Genomic DNA, 22,902 nt, shown 5'->3' with positions numbered 1-22,902 from the left:
TTTGTTTTTTGTTGGTTTTTGTGTTGCTTTTCTCCTCCTGCGGCGAGCCCTGACCGGCGTGGTGGCCGCTGGCCCCACTGAGCCTCCGCGCGTCCCCCAGGACGGGCTGGGTAAGATCCGCCGCCCGAGGAGCGTGTGCCCCCCACCGCCTCCCTGCCCGCTGCGGGCTGGAGGCTCGGGGCCGGACCCCCCAGGAGCCCCTATTGGGGACCCCCCCGTGGGGCTCGGCCAAACCCCCCCCAGAAGCCCCTATTTGGGGTCTGCTATGGGGCTCGGCCAGCCCCCCCAGAGCCCCTATTTGGGGACCCCCCCCTCCGGGGCTCAGCCAACTCCCCCAGAAGCCCCTATTTGGGGACCCCCCCCCATGGGGCTCAGCCAGCCCCCCGCAGAGCCCCTATTTGGGGTCCCCCATGAGGCCCGGCCAGCCCCCAAGATCCCCTATTCGGGGTCAGCCATGGGGCTTGACCAGCCTCCCCAGGAGCCCCTATTTGGGGTTCCCTGTGGGGCTCAGCCAGACCCCCAGAAGCCCCTGTTTGGGGTCCCCAATGGGGCTTGGCCTGCCCCCCCCCCCCAGGAGCCCGTATTTGGGGTCCCCCATTGGGCTCAGCCAGCCCGCCCAGAAGCCCCTATTTGGGGTCCCCCCCCTGGGGCTCAGCCAGCCCCCAAGGATCCCCTCTTTGGGGGATCCCCCCCATTGGGCTCAGCCAGCCTGCCCAGAAGCCCCAGTTTGGGGTCCCCCCTGGGGCTCAGCCAGCCCCCAAGGATCCCCTCTTTGGGGATCCCCCCATTGGGCTCAGCCAGCCCCCCAGAAGCCCCTATTTGGGGTCCCCCTGGGGCTCGGCCGGTCCCCCTGGGGCTCGGCCAGCCCCCCCCCCGTACTGGGGGTCCCCTGTGGGGCTCGAGGCCGCCTTGCCCAGAGCGGCCCATTTTTAGGGACCCCACGGGGCTCGCCCTACCCGCCCGGAGGAGCCCCCGCTCGGGCCCCCCGGGGCTCAGCCCTCCCCCTCTCCCCGTCCCCCGTCCCTGCAGCCCCCCTCCGCCACTCTCCCGCTCCCCATCCCGCCTCCGCCCGCCGCCTCCCTTCCCGGCAGCGAGTCCCCCCGGCCCCGCCCGGCCCCCCCGGCTGCTGCACGGCCCGCGCCCCCCGGCCGCGGGGGCTACAGGTGCTCGGGAGCTGCATCGTGGGGCGCGGGGGGCCGGGGGGGCGTGGGGACCCTGCGTCTCCGTGCCTCAGTTTCCCCATCGGCATTGCTCGCTCTCTGCCCTGCTGCTCTGCACCCCCACCCACCCCCCTCCCCGGGGTGCATGGGGGGGTCCCTGCTCTTTGCGGGGGGGGGAACCTTCCACCACCCGCTTGGCACTGGGAGCTGTGGAGGGCGCGGGGCACCGTGGGGCTGAGGCCTGGCAAACTCATCGCTTCTCCCCCCAGCCCAAGCACGTCTCCCTTCCCCCCTCCCCCCAGGATGCCGGTTTGCACCCAGAGAAGCCCCGGCCGCCCCCCCCGGAGCCCCCCCGCTGCATGCGCTGCCCGCTGCATGCGCTGCCCGGACGCCGGGGTCCCGCTTGGCCGTGCCGTGCCCCCCACCCCGGGCGTTTGGCGGCCTGGGGAGAAGGCGGGGGGCCGGGGGGGCTCGGGGAGGGCGGCGGGGGCCACGCCTCGGTCTCCCCGGCGGCTGCGGGGCGGCCCCCGCCTTCTCGCCAGCCCCGGGCGCGGCGGGAGGGGGCGGCGGCTGACGCCCCCCCGTTCTGCTCGGCCCCGCAGCGGCTGCTCCGCATGGACCTGCCGGTGGCCGACGACAACACGGTGCACTTCAACTCCACCCTCATGGCCCTGATCCGCACCGCCCTCGACATCAAGATCGCCAAAGGCAAGGGGGGACGGGGACGGGGACCCCGGCGGGAGGGGGAGCGGGGTCCTCGAGGGGACGGGGATGGGGACTCTGGGGGCACGGCAGCCCTGGGGAGACAGGGGCCCTGAGGGGTTGGGTACCAGGTCGCTGGGGACGTGGGTGCCAGAGGGATGGGGACAACGATGGGGACTCTGGGGGTACGGGGATCCTGGAGGGATGGGGACAAGGATGGGGACTCTGGGGGCACAGCAGCCTTGGGGGACAGGGACCCCGAGGGGTTGGGTACCAGGTCGCTGGGGACCGGGGTGCCAGAGGGATGGGGACAACGATGGGGACTCTGGGGGTACGGGGATCCTGGAGGGATGGGGACAAGGATGGGGACTCTGGGGGTATGGGGATCCTGGAGACAGGGGGTCAAGGACCTGAGGGAATGTGGCCCAAGACCCAGAGGGGGACAGGGACCCCGAGGGGCTGGGTACCAGGTCCCTGGGGACCAGGGTGCTGGAGGGGTGGGGACGAGGATGGGGACGCTGGGCGTACGGGGATCCTGGAGATTTGGGGATGAAGACCTGAGGGAACGTGGCCCAAGGCCCTGGGGGAACAGAGACCCTGAGGACATGGGGACAGGGGTCCCTTGGGTGACGAGGACAGGGACAGGGTCCCTGGGGGTGGAGGGGACAAGAACTGGGAGCCCAGGGATGGAGGTCCCTGGGGAATGGGGGAAAGGGGGGACAGGGGGACATCAGGGGAAGGGGGTCCGAGGGAGACAGGGTCCATGAGGCCGTGGCAGGGCAGAAGTGTCCCTGGGGGGGACAGGGAGGTCCCCATGGGGTAGGTGAGGGGAGGGGGTGTGGGGGGCTCCCCTGGGGGGACAGGGACGGGCGGTCCCCGAGGGGACGGGGCGCTCAGCCCTCTCTCCGCAGGGGGAGCCGACAAGCAGCAGATGGATGCGGAGCTCCGCAAGGAGATGATCGCCATCTGGCCCAACCTCTCCCCCAAAAACCTGGACCTGCTCGTCACCCCCCACAAGTGTAAGGGACCGTCCCCATCCCCATCCCCGTCCCCATGCCCGTCCCCATCCCTGTCCTCCCTCACCTTCTGCGCCCGCAGCCACCGACCTGACGGTGGGGAAGATCTACGCCGCGATGATGATCATGGAGTACTACCGGCAGAGCAAAGCCAAGAAGCTGCAGGCCATGCGGGAGGAGCAGGTGGGGCCAGCACGAGCGCCCCAAACCCGTCCCCTCCCCGCAGCCCTGCGGTGTCCCCATCCTAGCTCCGTCCCCTCCCCATCTCCCTCCAGGGTCCCAGCCCCATCCTCCCCTCTGCCACCTCCCACATCCCCATCCTAGTCTTGTTCCCTTCCCAAGTCCCTCCCGTGTCCCCATCCCATCCCCATGTCCCCATCCCATCCCCAAGCATCCCTCCAGTGTCCCCATCCCAGCTCTGTCCCCTCCTCTGCCACCTCCGGTGTCCCCATCCCAGCCCTGTCCCCTTCCCATGTCTCTCCAGTGTCCCCATCCCCATCTCCAAGTGTCTCAGCTCCATCCCATCTTCGTGTCCCCATCCCCAAGCATCCCTCCAGTGTCCCCATCCCAGCTCTGTCCCCTTCCCAAGTCCCTCCTGTGTCCCCATCCCATTCCCGACTGTCCCGGCTCCGTCCCCTCCCTGTGTCCCCGCGTCCCAGCCCCGTACTCCCCGTGCCGTGTCCCCGCCATCTCCCTGCCCTGTCCCCAGCCGCTCTCGTGTCCCCGCAGAACCGGACACCGCTGATGTTCCAGCGCATGGAGCCACCGTCCCCCACGCAGGAGGGGACCCCGGGGCCGGACGTGGTGCCCACAGCCGAGCCGGGCGCGGGGCTGTAAGTGCCGTGGGCCCCATCCTGCCCCTGCCTGGTGCAGGGCAGCCGGGAGGGGGCTGAGCCGCCTCTGCCCCCAGGGCTGCACGCGACGGGGGCCTGAAGGAGAGTCAGTCCTGGGTCACCCAGCGCGCCCAGGAGATGTTCCAGAAAACAGGGACCTGGAGCCCCGAGCGGGGACACCCCGAGGACATCCCCAACAGCCGCCCCAACTCCCAGGTGAGGGGCTGCACCCCCCCGGGTCCCCCAAGCCCCAGCCAGCCCCACGTCCCTCCAGCCCCCGTGTCCCCGGGGGTCCCCTGAGCCCCATCTCCATCCATCCCCCGTGTCCCCGGGGGTCCCCTGAGCCCCATCTCCCCCCTTTCCATCTGGCCCCTGTGGCCCCAGGCACCCCCTGAGCCCCATCTTTCCCATGTCCATCCCTCCCCCATGTCCCTGGGTGTCCCCTGAGCCCCATCACCCCCATGTCCATTCATCCCCCATGTCCTCAGGGGTCCCCATGTCCCCGGTTCCTGCCCCCCCCAAACTCTGCACGGCACCCCGCTGTGCCTGGGGGGGATGTCCCTGGTTTCGGTGCTGCCCGCTGTGCCTCAGTTTCCCCCGCTGACACCCCGGTCCCCTGCAGTTGGTGGAGATGCGCGAGATGGCGAAGGACGGCTACTCCGACAGCGACTACCTGCCCATGGAGGGGCACGGCCGCGCCGCCTCCATGCCTCGGCTCCCTGCCGAAAACCAGGTGAGGGGACCCCTTCTGGGGTGCTGCCGGCCACGGCCACGGCCCCACCACCTGCGCCAGCCGAGGGGCACCTGGCACGGCTGTCCCTGTCCCCAGAGGGACACTGGAGACGGTCCCCAGGCTCGGCAGCAGAACCCCATCGCCCCCCTGCAGCCCCCTCCCACGCTGCTGTGGCCACTGATGCTTTAAGGGGGGAGGTGGCTTATGGGGGGCCGGGACGCCTGGTCTGCGCTGTGGTGGCCGAGGGCAGTGTGGGCCCGGTGGGGTGTGACCCTGCTGATGCGCCCGATGGCCGGAGCAGTGTCCTCTGTGTGTCCCCAAATGGCTGCAGCTGCCGGGCCAGGGGCTTCGGGGGGGGGCATGAGCATGGCGGCAGGGGGCTGGAGGGGGGGGCATGAAGCTGGGGGAGAGGTGCCACCGCCCCCTGGTCAGAGCCGCAGCCATGGGGCGGCCAGGCGGCCACCGGTCCCCGTGTGGGGACGCTCCTGCATCCGCTCCAGCGCAGAGTCAAGCCTGTTCCGGCACAGGCGCACACGTCCCCCCCCAGCAGCCGCGAAGCGGGGGACCACGGCCGCCCTGGTGCCCGCCGACGTGGATTGGCGTCTTCTGCGCCAGCGGGTGCCACCGGCTTTGGGGGTGTCACCCCCCCCCGCATGCCCGGGGCTGGGGACAGGGACAGGGACGGACGGGGACAGGGATGCTCTGGCTGCTCTGCTCATTGCTGCTGCTCGCCCGGCCGGTGCTTGGCTCCGTGCGGGGTGACCCCGTCCCGCTCCCCGCTCCCGGGCCCCCCCGCCCCCGCCGGCCCCGTGTTTACTCTGGTCTCTCTCTCTCTCCCGGCTCTGCGGGCACCGCCTGGGCTGGCTCTAGCAGAGGAGGAAGGTCCGACCCCGAGGGAATAACCTCAGTGTAGGTACCGCCGGGCCCCGCCAGAGCCCCCCGCTCCGCCCGCTCCTCCCCCGGCCCCCTGCCCCGTGCAGCCGCCCCGCCAGCTCCACCCGCCCTCTGCCTCCATCCGTCCCTCCGTCAGTCCCTCCGTCCATCCCTCCATCCAGCATTGCTCTTGTCTTGCTGTCCCCTGCTCCAGCCATCTCTGTCCCAGCAGCTCCTGCTCTTCATCACTTTCCTTTCACGGCTGCATCCCTCCCTCCATCCCTCCCTGCTTCCCTCCCTCCATCCCTCTGTCCATCTGTCCCTGCTTCCCTCCATCCCTCTGTCCATCCCTCCCTCCATCCCTCCCTGCTTCCCTCCCTGCTTCCCTCCATCCCTCTGTCCATCCCTCCCTTCTTCCCTGCATCCCTGCGTCCCTCCATCCCTCCCTGCGTCCCTCCATCCCTCCCTCCATCCCTCTGTCCATCCCTCTGTCCATCCCTCCCTCCATCCAGCCACCTTGCCGTTGCACCAGCTCTCCCTCTATCCAGGCTTTATTCATTCCTCTGTCCTCTGTCCCTCCGTCCTTCCGTCCCTCCGTCCTCCCAGCCCACTCTCCCTCCCTCCCTGTCTCTCTGTCCTGTCTATCCAGGGGCACCTGCTCACCACCCGTCTCCTGACTCTTCCCCGTCTGTCTGTCCATCCGTTCCCAGACCCCATCCCCATTCCCCCCCCCTTGGCCCCCCGTGCCCCCTCTTGTCCCTCCCCTCCGTGTCCCATCCCCTGGGCCACCTCAGGCCACCCGGACCCTCGTCACCCCATGTGCCAGCACCAGCGTGGCCAGCGAGAAGCAGCGTCCTTGTCCCTCTGTCCCCGTCCTCCTGTCCTCCCCCTGTCCCCCCCCGCCCCGGTGACCAGCGACCCTCAGGGGTCCCCGCCGGCAGCAGTGCAGCTCAATGGTTAGAGCAGCGGGGGGAGGGGGGGGTCTGTCCCGGGGGCTGAGGTGCTGCACCGGAGCGTGTCCATCCCCAGGGCCACGGGGACGTCGTGTCCCTCCCAGCCCAGCTGTGGGACCCCCAGCAGGGAGCACAGCGGGTCAGCACCCAGCGAGGCTTAGGGGCCGTGGGGACAGCAGGTGGCCCGGCAGGGCACGGCTCCAGCGGCTGCAGGGACGGCTCCAGCGGGAGGTGTGGGGACACCGGTCCCGGCTGCGGGAGCAGATCCTGCACCGGCGGCAAGAGGGGAGCAGGGCCGGAGGGACGGGGCTGGGGGGGCTGCGGCCGAGGGATGGGGCAGGATGGGAGGGAAGGGGAGAGGGAGGCAGGCTGGGACGTACAGACGGACAGATGGATGGATGGACGGAGAGATGGATGGATGGATGGACAAGTGGATGGATGGATGGACGGAGAGATGGATGGATGGATGGATGGATGGATGGATGGATGGATGGATGTACGTACAGACGGATGGATGGCCGGAGAGGTGGATGGATGGGTGGATGGATGGACGGACAAGTGGATGGATAGATGGGTGGATGGACGGAGAGATGGATGGATGGATGGAAAAGTGGATGGATGGACAGAGTGGTGGGTGGATGGATGGACAAGTGGATGGATGGACGGATGGACAGAGCAGTGGATGGATGGACGGATGGACAGAGTGGTGGGTGGATGGATGGACAAGTGGATGGATGGACGGATGGACAGAGCAGTGGATGGATGGATGGATGGACAGGGCGGTGGGTGGATGGATGGACAAGTGGATGGATGGACGGATGGACAGAGCGGTGGGTGGATGGATGGACAAGTGGATGGATGGATGGATGGACAGGGCAGTGGGTGGATGGATGGACAAGTGGATGGATGGACAGATGGACAGAGCGGTGGGTGGATGGATGGACAAGTGGATGGATGGATGGATGGACAGTGGTGGGTGGATGGATGGACAAGTGGATGGATGGACAGATGGACAGAGCGGTGGGTGGATGGATGGACAAGTCGATGGATGGACAGATGGACAGGGTGGTGGATGGATGGATGGACAAGTGGATGGATGGACAGATGGACAGAGCGGTGGGTGGATGGATGGACAAGTGGATGGATGGACGGATGGACAGGGCGGTGGGTGGATGGATGGACAAGTGGATGGATGGACGGATGGACAGGGCGGTGGGTGGATGGATGGACAAGTGGATGGATGGACGGATGGACAGGGCGGTGGGTGGATGGATGGACAAGTGGATGGATGGACAGATGGACAGGGCGGTGGGTGGATGGATGGACAAGTGGATGGATGGACGGATGGATAGCTGGAGGGGTGAAGAGGTACAAATGGGCCAGCGCACGCAGGTAACTCTTCTCTCGAGTCCCCCCCGCCGCAGGAGCCGGCCCCCCCGGCCCCCCGGGCTCCCACGGACCGTCCCCGCTCTGCTCTCGCCCGCAGACCATCTCGGACGCCAGCCCCATGAAGCGCTCGGCCTCCATGCTGGGCCACCCGCGCGCCCGGGGCATCCGCCTGGACGACTACTCCCTGGAGCGCGTCATCCCCGAGGACGGCCAGCGGCACCACCAGCGCCGGCGGGAACGGAGCCACCGCGCCTCCGAGCGCTCCCTCAGCCGCTACACCGACGTGGACACAGGTGGGACCCCACGGTTCCCCCCCCACCTCCACCCTCCCCTGGGGCACCCCGCACCTCCCACCCAGGCGTCCCGTGGGTCACACCATCTCCTCCTGCCCCAGGTGTCCCCAAGGCCACCCTGTCCCTCTGCTGGGTCCTCTTCATCTCCTGACCCAGGTGTCCTCAAGGCCACCCTCTCTTCTCCTGCCCTGGGTGTCTCCTGGGCCACCTCATCTCCTCCACCAGGTCCCCATCTCCACATCCTGTGTCCCCAGGGTGCCCCATTGCCTCCACTGGGTCCCCACCTCCTGCTCCGGGTGTCCCCTGGGCCACCCCATCTCGTCCAGTGGGTCCCCATCTCCTGCACCCCGTGTCCCCTGGGCCACCCCATCTCTTCCGCCACGTCCCCATCTCCTCTTGCACCCCACATCCCCTGGGCCACCCCATCTCCTCCACTGGGTCCCCACATCCTTCCACCTTGGGTGTCCCCTGGGCCACCCCATGTCTGCCACCGGGTCCCCACCTCCTCCCGCCCCGACTGCTCCCCCTGTGTCCCCCCTGTGCCACCCCCCACCACCCCCCATCTCCCGCAGGGCTGGGCACGGACCTCAGCGTCACGACGCAGTCGGGTGACCTCCCGCCCAAGGAGCGGGACCCGGAGCGGGGCCGTGCCAAGGACCGCAAGCACCGGCACCACCACCACCACCACCACCACCACCACGGCCCCGGGGACAAGGAGCGCTGTCCCCCCGAGCGGCACGACTACGGGCGGCCCCGCTCCCGCGACCGCCGCTGGTCCCGCTCCCCCAGCGAGGGCCGGGAGCACGCGGCCCCCCGGCAGGTGGGTGCCACCCTCTGCTCCCCCCTCCGCCTCTAGGCAGCAGGGGGGTGCGGGGACCCCCCCACCCATGGGGGGCAAGGGCTGCCTCCCCCGGACAGGTCCCCGGCGGCCTCCGGCTCGGGGTTCAACCAAAGACCCCCCCGTCCCCGGGACGCCCCCCACCCGCTAGTGCTGGCCAGACTGCCGGGGCGCATTGGGACCCCCCCCAGGGGCTGCGGCCGCTTGGGTGATGTGGGGAGTGTCCCGTCCCCTCCCATTCTGCCCACCCCAGTTTATACTGGTGGCATCCAGGATCCCAGTTTCACCAGCAGATCCCCCTCAGCACCCCTCCTGGGGTCCAGCCCCTCCCCCCCAGGAGGGGCAGCACGCAGAGGGAGGGAGATAGAGGGGGCGACACGAGGCCACCCCTCGGGAGGATCTGGGGGTGCAAGGGGGGTGGCGGTTGGCCGCGGCGATGCTTCGACCCCTCCGGATGCCCCCCCCTTTCCGCTCTCGGCCCCCCCCGCCCGTCCCTGCCCGCACAGAGCCACCTCGCTTGGCCCCCCCAGTGCCCCCAGCTGCTTGGGGGGGGGCCTGCCTTGATTCACCTCTCTGTTTCCCCATCGCTGTGCTTTGGCTGCGCTGTCACGGCGAGGGGTGGCCCAGGTAAGCTGTTCGGGGCCCCCCACCGTCTGCTCCGGCCCCCCAGGCTCCAGTGACCCCCTCGGCCACGCTGGAAAGTTTGGAATGAAGGTGCCCCCCCGACCCCCACCCATGCACCCCCGGTGAGGGCACCGCACCCGGCTGATCCCTGCGTGGGGACGTGGCCCCCAGAGGAGCCTTTTTGTTGCCCCAGGCTGTTTCGGGGTGATCCCCCCCCCATCTTCAGGGGACGTGCCTCCAGATGGGGCAGGAGCAGGACCATGGAGCTCCCCCCAGCCCAGAGTTGGGGTGCAGGGACCCCCCCCAGCCCTGCATTGGGGTGCACAGCCCCACGTGCCCAGGGTTGGGGTGCAGGGACCCCCCCCCAGGCCCTGCATTGGGGTGCACAGCCCCACGTGCCCAGGGTTGGGGTGCAGGGACCCCCCCCAGGCCCTGCATTGGGGTGCACAGCCCCATGTGGCCAGGGTTGGGGTGCAGGGGGACCCCCCCCAGCCCTGCTTTGGGGTGCTCGGCTGCACTAACTGCATCAGGGGCCTCAGCCCTTCCAGCTGGGTTTGGGGGCACCCCACTAGTCCTGGGTGGGGGGGCACGGCCCCTACGCTGAGGTTTGGGGGTGCACAAGCCCCCTCCAGCCCTGGGTTGGGGCACGCAGCCCTGCCAGGGTGATGGCATTGGGGTACACAGCCCTGCACCCCAGGATAGGTGCTGGGGTCCTCACCACCCTGGATTGGGGTGCACAGACCCCCCACCACCACCTTGATAGGCAGGGGGTGCACAGACCCCAAAGGCCTGAACTGGGGGGACCGTCCCCTGCACCCTCCGGCCAGGCATTGGGGTGCACCGTCCCCACAGCCCTGGGTCGGGGTGCGTGGTCCTTGCAGCGTCAGGTCCCCACTATCCAGGATTGGGGTGCATGGTCCCCACTGGTTCCAGACTGGGGTGCCTGGACCCCGAACCCTGGGTCCCTCCAGGTAATGGATTGGGGTTCACGGTCACCTGACCCCAGGCCCCCCCCGGTAACAGATCGGCACGGTCCCCACCCCACAGGTCCCAGATTGGGGTGCACAGTCCCCAAACCCCAGGTAACAGTTTGGGGTGCAGGGTTCCGACTCTTCCAAACTTCTCCAGCCCCTGCTCCCCCCCATCTCTCCCGGCTGAACCCCGACCCCCCCCGAGCTTTGGTTTCTTTTGCCTTGCGAGTGGCTTTGGGGGGACCCGGCAGCCCCCCCACATCCCTTCCCCTTGGCCCCCTCCCTGCACCCCCCGGCACCCCCAGCCCGCAGCCGCCTCCAGCCGCCCCGGCCCCCCGTCCCCCCGCCTCTTCTCACTTCTCTTCCCCTCTGCTCTCTCGTTTGTTCCCCCCCCCCCCCCGCCCCGTGTCCTCGCTGCTTTTCTCTGGGCCCCCCTTTCCCCCATCCCCGCCTGGGCCCCCCGTGTCTGCATGGCCCGTGGCTGTGACCCCCCGTGGCTGTGACCCCCTGTCTGTGATCCCTCATGGCTGTGACCCCCCAATGTCTCTGCTTGTGTCCATCCCCTCGTGTCCCCCAAACCCATGTCTGTGTCCCTCATGTCCGTGACCCCGCCACGCCCCTGACCCTCCCCATACCGGTGATCCCATGTCCGTGCCCCCCGTGTCCCTCGTGTTGTCCCTGCATCCATGTCCGTGCCCCATGTCCTTTCCCTTGTCCCCTCTGTCCGTGGCCCCCCGTGTCCGTGTCCTTTGTGTCCACCCCGCTGGGTCCTTTCCCCTGTGTCCCCCATGTCCGTGTCGCTCCCATGTCCATGTCCCTCGTGTTCTCCCCGTGTCCCCTGCGCTCACACTCCATGTCCTTTCCCCTGTCCCCTTTGTCCACCCCCGTGTCCTCTCCCGTGCCCCCCATGTCCATGCCCCCCCATGTCCACATCCCCGTGTCCACCCCATGTCCTTTCCCGTGTTCCCCATGCCCACGCCCCCATCGACCGCTGTGTCCTTTCCCGTGCACCCCGTGTCCGTGTCCCCCGTGTCCTCTCCCGTGTCCTTTCCCATGCCCCCATCTCCACACCCCCATGTCCGTGTCCCCATGTCCTTTGCTGTGCCCCCCATGTCCATGCCCATCGTGCCCCGTGTCCATGTCCTGTGCCCCGTGTCCATGTCCATGTCCCTCGTGTCCACCCTGTGTCCTTTCCCGTGCCCCCGTGTCCTCTCCCGTGTCCTTTCCCATGCCCCCATCTCCACGCCCCCGTGTCCGTGTTCCCCGTGTCCTCCGTGTCCATCCCCCACGTCCACGTCCCCCGTGTCCACCCCGTGTCCTTTCTCGTGTCCCCCATGCCCATGCCCCTATCCACCGCTGTGTCCCTTCCCGTGCCCGCCATGTCCGTGTCCCCCGTGTCCGCCCCCGTGTCCTCTCCGTGCCCCCCATCTCCACGCCCCCGCGTGTCCGTGCCCCCTGGCCTCCCCCGCCGTGATCCCCGGTGTCTCGGTGTTGCTGTAGGGCAGTAGTTCGGTGAGCGGCAGCCCGGTGCTCTCCACCTCGGGGACCAGCACGCCCCGCCGCGCCCGCCGCCAGCTCCCGCCGACCCCGCCACGCCGCGGCCGCACGTCTCCTACTCCCCGCCGCCCGCCGCCCCCGCCCGCCGCGCCGCCCCCGCCCGCGGGCCCCGCCGCCCGCCGCCCCCGCCGCCGCCGCCCCGCCTCGCCCCGCGCCGCCCGCCCCGCCGCCCGCTGGACCGACGCCCCCCGCGGGCCCCGCGACCCGGAGCCGCCGCTCGACGGACGCGGCCCCCGAGCCCCCCGACCCGGCGGCGGCGGCGGCGGCGGCGGGGGGGGCCCGGGCCCGTCGCCCCCCCGGCCCGGGCGGCGGCTGCCCAACGGCTACTACCCCGGGCACGGCGCCGGGAAGGGGCGGCCCGGCCTCCGCGACCCCTACAGCGAGACGGACGATGACTGCTGCTAGCGGCGCCTCCGACGACCTATCGCGACAGGGTGCCGTCGCGACCGGCGCCGCGACATATCGCGGCGGGGGGGGTGGACGCCACCCCCCGCCCCCCCCCCGCCCGCTCCCGGGGCTATGGATGAGTTTTATCATCTGGAGGAGCCGCCGCCGCCAACGCGGGGGGCGGCCCCGGGACACCCCCAGCCCCGCCGGGGCGCGGCGCCCCGGGCCGGGAGGAGCCGCCGGGGCGGGAACCGGCCGCGGGCCGCGGGAAGCGGAGCCCGGGGCAGCTCCGGGCCGGGCACCGGCAGCGGGCACCGGCGCCGCCGGACACCCCCCCCCCCGCCCGGGGCACGGAGGCGGCGGGGCCGGGGCTGCCGCCATTGCATGAACCGAGTTACTGAAACCAGAAATAAAGATAAAAAAGAAAAAAAAAAAAAAAAAAAAGACAAAACCCCCGAAACCCCCAGAACGAACGAAACCATTAAAAAAGAGGAATTTTGGATCGAGCCCTTCTCGCTGCTTCCCGGGATCGGGCCCCGACGGCGGCGGGGGGCACCGGGGGGTCCCGGGGCAGCTCGTCCCGGCCCCCCCCAGCCCCGGGGGACCCGGGCGTGCCGGCGCCCGACCCCTCCCCCGCCGCCGCAGGAACGAGGAAGCGGCGGAGCCAGGAAACGTCGCAGCCCCGCCCGGGGCACCGGGGGGCACGGACACGGGCGGGGACACACGGACACGGGGGAGACACGGGGCTCCTCCGGGAGCCAGCAGCATCCCGGTCCCTGCGCCCCGGGCGGGGTCCCCCGGCGGGACCGGGGCAGCCGGTTTGGGCCCGGCGGGACGCGGGAGCGGGGGGGAAGGACCGGGCCGGGCGAGCCCACGCACCCACGGCGGGGCCCAGCTCAGCCCCGGTGCCGCGGGTCGGGGGGCCCCGCTAAGCGGGAACCCGGCCCGCCACCCCCCGCCCTCCTCTCCACCCCCCCCGGGGACCCAGGCATCCGGGCGCCCGCCCTGCCCCTCCCCCCCCGCTCAACCCCCGCGTGGGCAGCACGTGGAGCTTCCCGGAACCGGGGGGTTCCCCCACCCGGCTCCGCTCCCCGCGGGGTTGGGGTCCCCCGCCCCGGGGCAGGTGCTGGATATCCCCCCCGCCCCCGTATCCTGACCCTGAGGGTGGGGGAAACTGAGGCAGGGAGAGGCGGGGGGCGAGCGGCCCATCCCCCTCCGAAACCCCTGTTCCCCAAAAAGAACGTTTCCCCCAAATTGGAGGGGGGCACCGAGCGTCCCCCCCACGATCCCCCCCGACACCCCGAGGCAGCAGCTGCTCAAAACCACTTTTATTTAATTAACAAAATAATAATTAAACAAAATCGGGGGGGGGGAGGGGAAGCCGGGGGGGGGCAGGGCCAGCCCGGAGCCCCCCCCAGCACGACACAACCGCTGATCCAGGAGTCCATCACGGCGAGGGGGTCACCGGGGGGGGCCCACCGGGGGCCCCGAGAGTCCGTGTGTTCCGGGGGGGGGAGGGGGTGTGTGTCCCGGTGTCCCCCCCCGTGCCGGTTCCGTGTGTCCCGCGAGGGGGTGTCCCGGTGTCCCCCCCCGTGCCGGTTCCGTGTGTCCAGCGGGGGGGTCCCGGTGTCGGCCCCCGTGCCGGTTCCGTGTGTCCAGCGGGGGGGTCCCGGTGTCCCCCCACGTACCGGTTCCGTGTGTCCCAGGGGGGTCTCCGTGCACCCCACGTGTCCCGAGGGGTCTCCGTGCGCCCGGGGCTCCGGGTCCCCCCGGGGGGCTCAGCACGCCCCGACGGCGCGGACCAAGAGGCCGAAGGCGGCGGCGGGCGGCCCCGAGCAGCGGCCGGGCGGCCCCGGGGCGAGCGGCGGCTCCTCCGCCTCCAGCCGCGCCCGTTTGCTCGGTACCGGCACCGGCCCGGGCCCCGCCGAGCCGCTGCTCCGCCGCTTGCGCCCGGCCCGCGCCGCCGAGGGGGCCCCGGGGGGCCGAGGGGCGGCGGGGGGTCCCGGCTCAGGCGGCGGCGGCGCGGCGGGGGCAGCGCTCGGGGGGTCCCGGGGGAGGGGCGGCAGCCTCGGGGCGCTCGGCGGGTCGCGGTACCGGCTCGGGGCGTCCTGGGGGTGGTCCCGGTTCGCGGGGTCCGGGGCGTTGCGGGGGTCCGGGGTCGACGGGCTCGGGGGGTCTCCCCGGTCCTGGGCGCTGCGGGGGTCCCGAGTGCTGCGGGGGTCCGGGGTCGGTCGGCTCGGGGGGTGCCCCCGGTCCGGGGCGGGTACGCACGGCGGGTCGCCGGGTGCCGTCCCCGGGGGGGTCCCCGCGGCGGGGCCCGGCTCGGCGGCGGCGCGGGCGGTCAGGTAGCGGTGCCGGGCGGCGCGGACGAGCAGCGAGAGCTGGAGGCTCCGGTGGAGGCGGAGGCCGCCGCGCTGCAGCCGGCAGCGGTAGAGCTTCCACACCGACACGGTCAGCAGCCGCTGCGCCTCCTCCATGGCGGCACCGGGAGCGGAGTGCGGCGGGGCCGCCCCCGGCGCGGGGCTCTTATACCGGCGCTCCCCGCCCCCCCCCGCCCCGGGCCGCCCCCGCCCCCGCCCCTCCCCCGGCGCCGCATCCGGCCCCGGGGCGGCTCGGCCCGGCTCGGCGGCGCCGGGGGGGCGGAAAGGGGGGGGGGGGGCGGGGGGGAACGGGGCTCCGCGCTGCCGGGGGCGGGGGTTCATCTGTCCCCCGGGGTGGGGGTCCCTGTCCCACCCGTGGGGTCGGGGGTCCCTGTGCCCCCCCCCGAGCTGGGGGTCCCCTGTGCCCCCGTGGGGTGGGGATCCTTGTGCCCCCCCGTGGGGTCGGGGGTCCCTGTGCCCCCCCCCCGGTGGGGGTCCCTGTCCCCCGTGTCCCCCCCCGTGGTGGTGGTGGGGGGGGGTCCCTGCGCCCCCGGAGCAGCACGGAGGGGGCTGGGGGTGACACGAGGATTCCCCCCCCTCCCGCGCGCCGCCCCGCCCCGTGAGGTCACCCCGCGCCGTTTCCATGACTATATAAGGGGCCCGTGACGACAGGAAGGGGAAGGGGCGGGGCCGCGCAGGGGGGGCCGCTTCCGCCTGCCCAAATTAGGGCAGGGGCGGGGCGCGCCGGGAGGAGGAGCCCCGCCCCCTCCGGCACCTACGCGGGTGCCGCCCCCGCGGCTGCGCGTGCAGCGGCCTTGCGCGAGCCCCGTGCGTTGCACGAGCACCGGGCCTGTGCATGCACCGGGTATTGCACCAACACCGGGCCTCGCACGAGCAGCAGGTATTGCACAAATACCAGCACTGCACAAACACTAGGCCTTGCACGAGCACCAGCCCGGCCTGTGCAACAGGCCTTGCACGAGCACCGGGTATTGCACCAACACCGGGCCTCGCACCAGCACCAGCACCGCACACACCCCAGCGCTGCACACGCCCGCGCAGCACAGCACGCATCACCCCCCCACCCCCTGGGGTCCGTGTGTGTGTCCCCCCCACGCGTGTGCAAGCCCCGCCCCCGGCCCGGGGTGGGTCTGGGGGCTCCCCCCAGCAGGCGGGAGGCGGGGGCTGTTACAAACCTCTGTGTTTTATTTATCATTATTAACATTTCTGCAGTCCCTCTCCGCTCTCGTACAGCAGTTCATGTGCAATTCTCCAGCGACTCGGGGGGGGCACCGGGAACGGGCGTCTTGGCACTTCATCACACAGGACAGACACGGGTGGCCCCGTGGGGGGGGGGCTCGGGGACAGGGAAGCGCAAGCCCGGGGGTGGGGGTATTGGGGTGTCCATGCTGCCGAGACGCCGCCGCCGCGTGCTCCCCGCTTCTGTACAGCTTTTGGGTTGGAAAAAGAAGAAAAAAACAAAACGGGGGGAGGGGGGGATGAAAAGCCCGACCCCACGGGGGTGGGGGCAGCGGAGGCTGGGCTCGCCGAGCACCCGTGGGGCCGGGGGGCACAGCGGGGACCCCCTCGCAGGGCTGAGACCGGTGCAACTCATCACACGGGGAAAGAGGAGGGGGGGAACTGAGGCACAGGGAACAGGGGAGGGATGGGGGGAGAACCCCAGTATCTGGGGTGGGGGTGGCGTGACAGGAGGGGTGTGGGGTCCCCGTCATCCCCCCCGGGCCAGGGCAGCGGGGGGCTGGGGCGGTTTGGCACGGAGCGGTGAGATAGTGGAGACGCGATCGGAGCCCGGGGGCCGGGCAGCGGGTAAGGCACTTGACCGAACGTCAGGAGACCTGTTGGGGGCTGCCGGGGGGGGCGGGGCGGATGCCTGGGTTCCCTCCCAGCCCCCCAAATCTGCACAGGGGGAGCCACCACGCGGTGCCTCAGTTTCCCCCTTCGGGGTCTGGAGTAAAGCCAGTGCAAAGCCCTGGTGCTGAGGGGGCAGGGGAGCAGAGCTGGGGCTGGGGGGGTCCCTGTGTTGTGTGTCGTGTCCCCCCTGGACTCCCCTGCAGAGGTGGGATCCCAACCCACGCCCCCTCCCAAATCGCCCCGGCCAGGACGCTGGGTCCACCCCTGCCTGGCTGCTCCAGGGTGTCCCCCTCCCGTCCCCCCGGGGTAACACGTGTGTCCCCCACCCCCAAGCACAGACCCCAGTGGGAGCTAACGAACGAGGGGCTAACGAGGAGGAACTGCTCCACAGGGGAGGTTTGGCCTTTAAGCCTGTGGGGGGGGTCCCAACCCCATGGAGGGGGCCACACACGGCCTCAACTCTGCCCCCCCCTGCCCACATCCCCTGTTGGCCGGGGCGGGGGGGACACAGACAGGGGACCCCCCCCCTTTCTGCCAGGGCACGGGGAGCTGGGGGCCAGGGGGGCACCTGGGCAACAAGGTGCCATCGCCCGGAGAGATACCCCCCCGGGGGAGGGGACGGGGGGACCCGGAGAGACACGTGGACGGGGGACCTGGGGGGGACACACGCAGCCACCTGGAGAGACTCTGGCCCCGGGGGGACGGGGGACACGGGACCCGCGGGGGACCTGGGGACACATGCAGGCGCCTGGGGAGACGCCGGGACAGGGGGGACCGGAGCAAACGCGTGGGGTTGCCCAGAGAGATGCCGGTCCCCGGGGTGGGGGGGACGGGACGGGACACGGGGGGACACATGCGGTTTGCCTGCTGAGACAGTGGCCCCGGGGAGGGGACGTGGGGGACCCACGCGGGCGCCTGGAGAAACGTCGGCCCTGGGGAGGGGACCTGGGGGACACGTGGGGGCCCCCAGAGGTGACAGGGGGCACCGGGGGGGGGGGGGAGGCGGGGGGGGGCCAGGAGAGACGCCAGCCCCGGGGAGGGGACACAGGACCTTGTCACCTCGCGCCCGAGCGGGAGGCGGCGCAGAAGAAAAGCCCGAGCTGAGCAGCGCCTCGGCCCCCCCGGCCCCCCGAAACCGCTGGGGGGGGCGGCTGGGCTGGGCTGAGCCCCTGCCACCCCCCAAGCCCCAAACCCCACAGGGACGGGACCAGACCCCGTGGCCGGGGGCCCCACAGCAGCACGGGGCCCTCCTCGGGTAGGTCCCTGCCCCGGGGGGGCGGGGGGGCCCTGCCCCACGGGGGTGCCCGCCTGGGGGGGGTCCCTACACCCACACGGGTCCCTACACAGTCACGGGGCCCTACCCAGCGCGGGTGCCCCTCCACCGGTGGGGGTCCCTACCCGGCCACGGGGCCCTACTGGAGGGGGTCCCTACCCGGCGGGGGTCCCCAGGGGAGCCGGGGCGGGGGTCACTGCAGGCCCTCCCCCGGGGCACCCGCCTCGCCCTCGTGGCCGCCAGCCTCGAAGGCCGGCTCGGGGCCCATGATGTCGGGCTCCAGCTTGCCGGTGTCGTTGATGAAGGAGGTGTAGGAGTCGCCCTCGGCCATCAGCAGCTTCAGCTTCGGGATCCAGCTCTTGCGCACGACGCGCCGGGCGTTGGTGCACATGTCGGCGGCGATGGCGTTCATCTCGCTCTCCTTGAAGTTGGGCGCGAAGTTCTGGCAGTAAACTGGGGGGGGACACACAGACAGGGACGGGGTCACACACAGCCCTCTGTGTCCCCCCCAGTCTGCTGCCACCCACCCCAGGGAGTCACGGGTGTCTTGTAGCGACCCCGTCATCTCTTGTTCCCCCTGTCCCCACGGTCCCCCAGCCCCGGGTCTGCTCTGTCCCCTGTCATCCCCTCTCTCTGGGGTCCCCCAGCCCCGGGGTCTCTCCTGTCCCCTCTCATCCCCTCTCTCCCTGGGGTCTCCCCTGTCCCCCATCGTCCCCTCTCTCTGGGGTTCCCCAGCCCTGGGGTCTCTCCTGTCCCTTATCCCCCGACATCCCCTCTCTCCTTGGGGCCTCCCCTGTCCCCCGCATCCCCTCTCTGGGGTCTCCATCCCCTCTTCCTGTGGGTCCCCCAACCCTGGGCTCCCCCCGTCCCTAGAGTTCCTCTGGTCCTTTCCCTGGCGTCCCATCTCTGCCCCGGGGTATCCCCGTCCCCCGGGGTCCTGCGTCCCCCCACTCACACTTGACAGCGTGCAGGACCCGGCTGTCCAGCGGCTTCCGGCTGGGGTCGTTGGTGGATGAGCGGATGCCCGTGCCGCAGCTGTTGGCCAGGGTGTTGCTGGCGGGGGGCAACAAACGGGGTGAGAACCCAGGCGTCCGGGTCCCCCCGACCCCGTGGGACTCCAAAACCGGGCGGGGGGAGAAGCCGGGTGCCGCGGCCCGACTCACCGGTCGAAGAAGGACGCCAGGAGCCGCCGCAGGAGGACTTTGTGCCGCGTCCCCGCGCTGACGTGGCAGTTCATCAGCTGCGCCCGCGTGATGTAGACGTTGGTGCCTGGGGGGACAGGAGGGGTGAGCAGGGCCGGGCGCCCCATGGGGACCCCCACCCCGCGGGGACCCCCACCCCGGGTGTACCCGTGACGAGCTCCAGCTTCTCGGCGGGGTCTCCCTCGTCGTAGAGCTTGGGGTGGCAGCGGTTCCCGATCTGGTTGATGAGCTCGGCCGGCAGCGAGGCCAGGTCCTGCCGCACCCGCACCCGGTTGCGCGACTCCGAGGTGGCCTGGTCCGGCAGCGCCTCCACCTTCTCCGCGGCTGGGGGGGACGCTGGGTGTCAGCGGGGCGGACGAGGGGGGACACAGGGCCCCGACCCCGGGGCTCCCACCCCACCTCCGGTGAAAGTCCCCGAGGGGGCAGGGGACGGGGCAGGGGACACGGGGAGAGGGCGACAGCTCGATTCATGGCCACACGCCCCCCCAGCCACTGCCTGGGGGTGGAGCCCCACCAGGCCCCGCCCCTACCCGAGCCCCACCCATGGGGTGGAGCCTGGCAGGCCACAACCAGCACCCATGTCCTGGGGTGGAGCTTCACCTGGCTCCCCCACACCTGTAGCCACACCCTAAAGGGGCGTGGACCCTCGCAGCCACACCCAGAGGTGGAGCACTGATCCCCCACCCCCTTTAGCTCCACCCCCAGAACACAGAAGCCCCCACCTGCTTCCAGCCATGCCCCAAGGGAGGCGGAGCCTCAGAAAACCACACCCCAGAGATGGCACCACCCTTGGCCACACCCCTTCCTAGACCACACCCTAAAGGTAGAGCCTCAGTTGACCCACCCCCCTGTGGGTGGAGCCTCGGTTGACCACACCCCTCCTCAGCCATGCCACAGGTTGTGCATTGGATGACCACGCCTCATGGGTGGGGCCTCGGTTGACCACACCCCCATGGGCGGTGCCTTACATGACCACACCCCTGTGGGCAGACACCCCTTCCCCAAACCGCACCCCAGAGCTGGAGCCTCATTTGCCCTCACCCCATGGGTGGAGCCTCGGCGGGCCACGCCCAATGGGTGGGGCATACCGACCACACCCCCCGGTGGGCGGAGCCTCACCTGCCTGCCCTACATTCATCATGCTGTACATGGTGTACATGTTGCAGATCTGGCGGTACTGCTCGTCGGAGCCTTCCTCGCCCCCGTCCTCCTCCTCGTCCTCCTCGTTGTGGAAGGAGCCGGGGCTGTCGCTCGTGTAGGCGCTGGACGTGCCCCCGGGGCTGGTCTGGTCGGCCGCGCTGGGGCCGGGAGCTGCCGCCGCCGCCGCCGGGGCTGGCCCTGCCGCCGCCGCTGCCGGGGCGGGGGGCTGCGGCTGGCGGCCCGGCTCGGGCGCCGAGAACTTGGCCATCTTGCGGCTGCCGTTGCCGCCGGCGGCGCCATCCTTGGGGCCGCCGTCCCAGAGGCGCTTGACCACGAAGGTGCACTGCACCCCGTCGGGCTCGCCCTGCTCCGTCTTCACCCGCGAGACCAGGGGCAAGGCGGCGGCGCCCGAGGGCCACCCCGAGGTCTGGGCCACGGGGCTCTGGGGCTCGGAGGAGGGTGCCTCCTCGCCGTGCAGCCCCTGTGAGTCGCAGCTGGGTGAGCTGACCTTGAGGAAGAACTCAGTCCCCTTCTCCATGATCTCCTGGATCTGCAGGAAGCCGGCGGTGTACATCAGCAGGAACTGGTCGCCCACGTTCATGCTGAGCCGCCCCGTGTAGCAGAAGCTGAGGATCTGCTGGAAGGACTGGGGCTGGACGGCGGCCGGCAGCTCCACCACCGCGCTCTTGCTGCTGTTGAAAAGGTCCCGGAAGTAGGAGCTGCTGGCGGCCAGCACGGCCCGGTGCGCCTTGAACGCGTGGCCCTTCACCACCACCGAGACGTCACAGTACAGCCCCTGCAGCCGCTGCTCATTCAGGCACTCCAGGATGCTGTTCCCGAAGTTGGGGATCTCCATCTGCAGCGTCTGAGCCATGGCGGGAGCCGACGGGGGCCTGCGGGAACGGGGAGGGGGACACGGGGCAGACAGGGGGGGACGACGGGGGCCCCATGGGGAGAGGGAGCGGGATGGACACGTGAGGACAGGGACACAGGGGGCGGGGCAGACATGGGGGACATGCAGGGACGTCAGGGACACGGATACACGAGGAGCGAGGCAGATGCGAGGGCACGTGGGGACAGGGACACAGGGAGTAGCACAGACACAGGGGACGTGTAGGGACACCCGGAAGGGGGGTAGACATGGGGGACACGTGGGAATGGGGACCCAGGGAGCGGTATAGGAGCACAAGGGACACGTAGATGGGGGCAGAGACATGGGGGGACACAGCGGTGACGGGGAGCAGAGCAGGGACATGGGGACAGGGACAGAGAGGCATGGAAGGGACGGGGACGGACACAGGGGAGGGAAGAGGAACAGACCAGGCACCGGAGTTAGACACGGCCCCGCAGGGGTCCAGTGCCCCCCCAGCAGAGCTCAGCCGGGCACCCACGCGGTGTGTGGGGGAACCCCAGATCCCCCCCCCAGCCTGGGGCTGCCCTGTGGCCACAGGAACAGCCCCCCACCCCTATGGGGGTCGGGGGGAGCTGAAAAACGGGTCTGGAGAAACCCCCAGATGGCGTATTAAGAGGTGGGGGTGCCCCAAGAGTTGGGAGGGTCCCGGGGGGGGTCTGAGCCCCCAGAGATTGGGGAAGAGGGAGCTCGGCCGGGAGAGGGGGTGGCGAGGCCGGATGGACCCACGGACACGGGGTGGGCGAAGCAGCAGCAAAGTTGTGGCTTCCCTTTGGGGTGGTATTCGGGGGTCCCTGCCTTAGGGGGTGTCCCTGCCTGAGCCACGGGGACTCTCGGGAGTCCCCAAGCCTGGGGACATGGCGGTGCCCTGGCCAAGGGGTTCCCCAGGCCTAGCAGGGTCCCAGCCTGGGGGCGGGGCGGTCCCAGGCCTGGTGACTATGGGGCATGCCCCCCCCGGGTGGGGAGGGGCAGGGGGATCCCCCTGCCTGGGGAGGACAAGAGGGTCCCCAGCATTTGGGGGAGGCCGGGGGTAGGGGGGGACCCGCAGTTTAGGCAGGGGCTTGAAGGAATCCTGTTCCTTGAGGGGGCGGGGGTCCCCAGCACTCGGGGGGCACGGGGAGCCCCCCGTTCTGGGGAGAACGAGGTTTCCCCATTCGGGAGAGGGGCAGAGGGGACCCCACTCCCTGCATTGGGGACAGACGGGACCCCAGCCCTTGCGGGGGAAGGATCGGTAAATGCCCCAGGCCCGGGAGGGGAGCGGGGGACCCCAAAACCCGGGGGGGGGGGGAAGGAGAGGGGACCCCCAGTACTGCGGGAGGGGGGGAGGGGGACCGCATTCCCCCGGGAACGCGGCGGGCGCCGGGGATCCCCGACCCGGGGGCGGGAAGGTACCGCAGACCCAGGGAAACGGGGGTGGGGGGCCAGGCCCGGGGGTGGGCCGAGACCTGCGCGGGGGGGGAGGGGCGGGGGGCAGGCCCGAGGGGGCGGGAGGCGGGGCCGGGGAGGGTCCCCGCCTTACCGGAGGCCGGAGGGGGGCTGCGCTGCGGCTCCGGCCGCTCCCGGTGCCGCTGCCGGTGCCCGTCCCCGTCCCCGCCGCGCTCAGCGGCCATTCATTGTGCGGCAGGCGTGATCAGCCGAGCGCCGAGCGCCGCACCGCCCGGCGCGCCACCCGCGCACGCGCATCCGCCGCGCCGCAGGCACGGCCAGCCGAGCGCCGAGCGGCCTCGTGCCCCCCCCCCCCCCCCCGGGGACACGGCGGGGAGGGGGGATACGAGGACACGCGGAGCCAGGGGTATCCCTGCCCCCCCGCGGGATC

General features: G+C 71.3%; 3 protein-coding genes across 3 annotated transcripts in view; 1 reads left to right on the top strand and 2 right to left on the bottom strand.

Moving 5' to 3' along the window:
* CACNA1A (calcium voltage-gated channel subunit alpha1 A) overlaps positions 1-12,763 on the top strand; it is a 35,976-nt gene extending 23,213 nt beyond the window's left edge. Inside the window, 12 exon segments of the mRNA XM_072848308.1 lie at positions 1,763-1,868; positions 2,774-2,881; positions 2,961-3,061; positions 3,608-3,711; positions 3,789-3,927; positions 4,334-4,444; positions 5,318-5,353; positions 7,757-7,952; positions 8,525-8,772; positions 11,886-11,973; positions 11,976-12,022; positions 12,078-12,763. Coding sequence (XP_072704409.1) covers positions 1,763-1,868; positions 2,774-2,881; positions 2,961-3,061; positions 3,608-3,711; positions 3,789-3,927; positions 4,334-4,444; positions 5,318-5,353; positions 7,757-7,952; positions 8,525-8,772; positions 11,886-11,973; positions 11,976-12,022; positions 12,078-12,347 — 1,554 coding nt within the window. The 3' untranslated portion in view covers positions 12,348-12,763.
* Positions 12,764-13,668: 905 nt separating this feature from the next.
* IER2 (immediate early response 2) lies at positions 13,669-14,832 on the bottom strand. The gene has a single exon (XM_072848390.1). It carries the CDS (start codon positions 14,804-14,806, stop codon positions 14,108-14,110), a length of 699 nt encoding a protein of 232 aa, XP_072704491.1. The 5' UTR covers positions 14,807-14,832; the 3' UTR covers positions 13,669-14,107.
* A 1,937-nt stretch (positions 14,833-16,769) lies between these two features.
* On the bottom strand, positions 16,770-22,731 carry NACC1 (nucleus accumbens associated 1). The gene is made up of 6 exons (XM_072848472.1): positions 22,606-22,731; positions 20,156-21,069; positions 19,184-19,360; positions 18,998-19,103; positions 18,790-18,887; positions 16,770-18,287 (listed from the first exon to the last, which is right to left on the bottom strand). The coding sequence occupies exons 2-6, from the start codon at positions 21,048-21,050 to the stop codon at positions 18,028-18,030; spliced, it is 1,536 nt and encodes a 511-aa protein (XP_072704573.1). The 5' UTR covers positions 21,051-21,069; positions 22,606-22,731; the 3' UTR covers positions 16,770-18,027.
* Between the last annotated feature and the right edge of the window lie 171 nt (positions 22,732-22,902).

Source organism: Ciconia boyciana, chromosome 31, assembly GCF_034638445.1.
Source record: "Ciconia boyciana chromosome 31, ASM3463844v1, whole genome shotgun sequence".
Classification (NCBI taxonomy): domain Eukaryota; kingdom Metazoa; phylum Chordata; class Aves; order Ciconiiformes; family Ciconiidae; genus Ciconia; species Ciconia boyciana.
The sequence above is the reverse complement of the archived record's forward strand: the minus strand, read 5'-3'. Positions and strand labels throughout refer to the sequence as shown.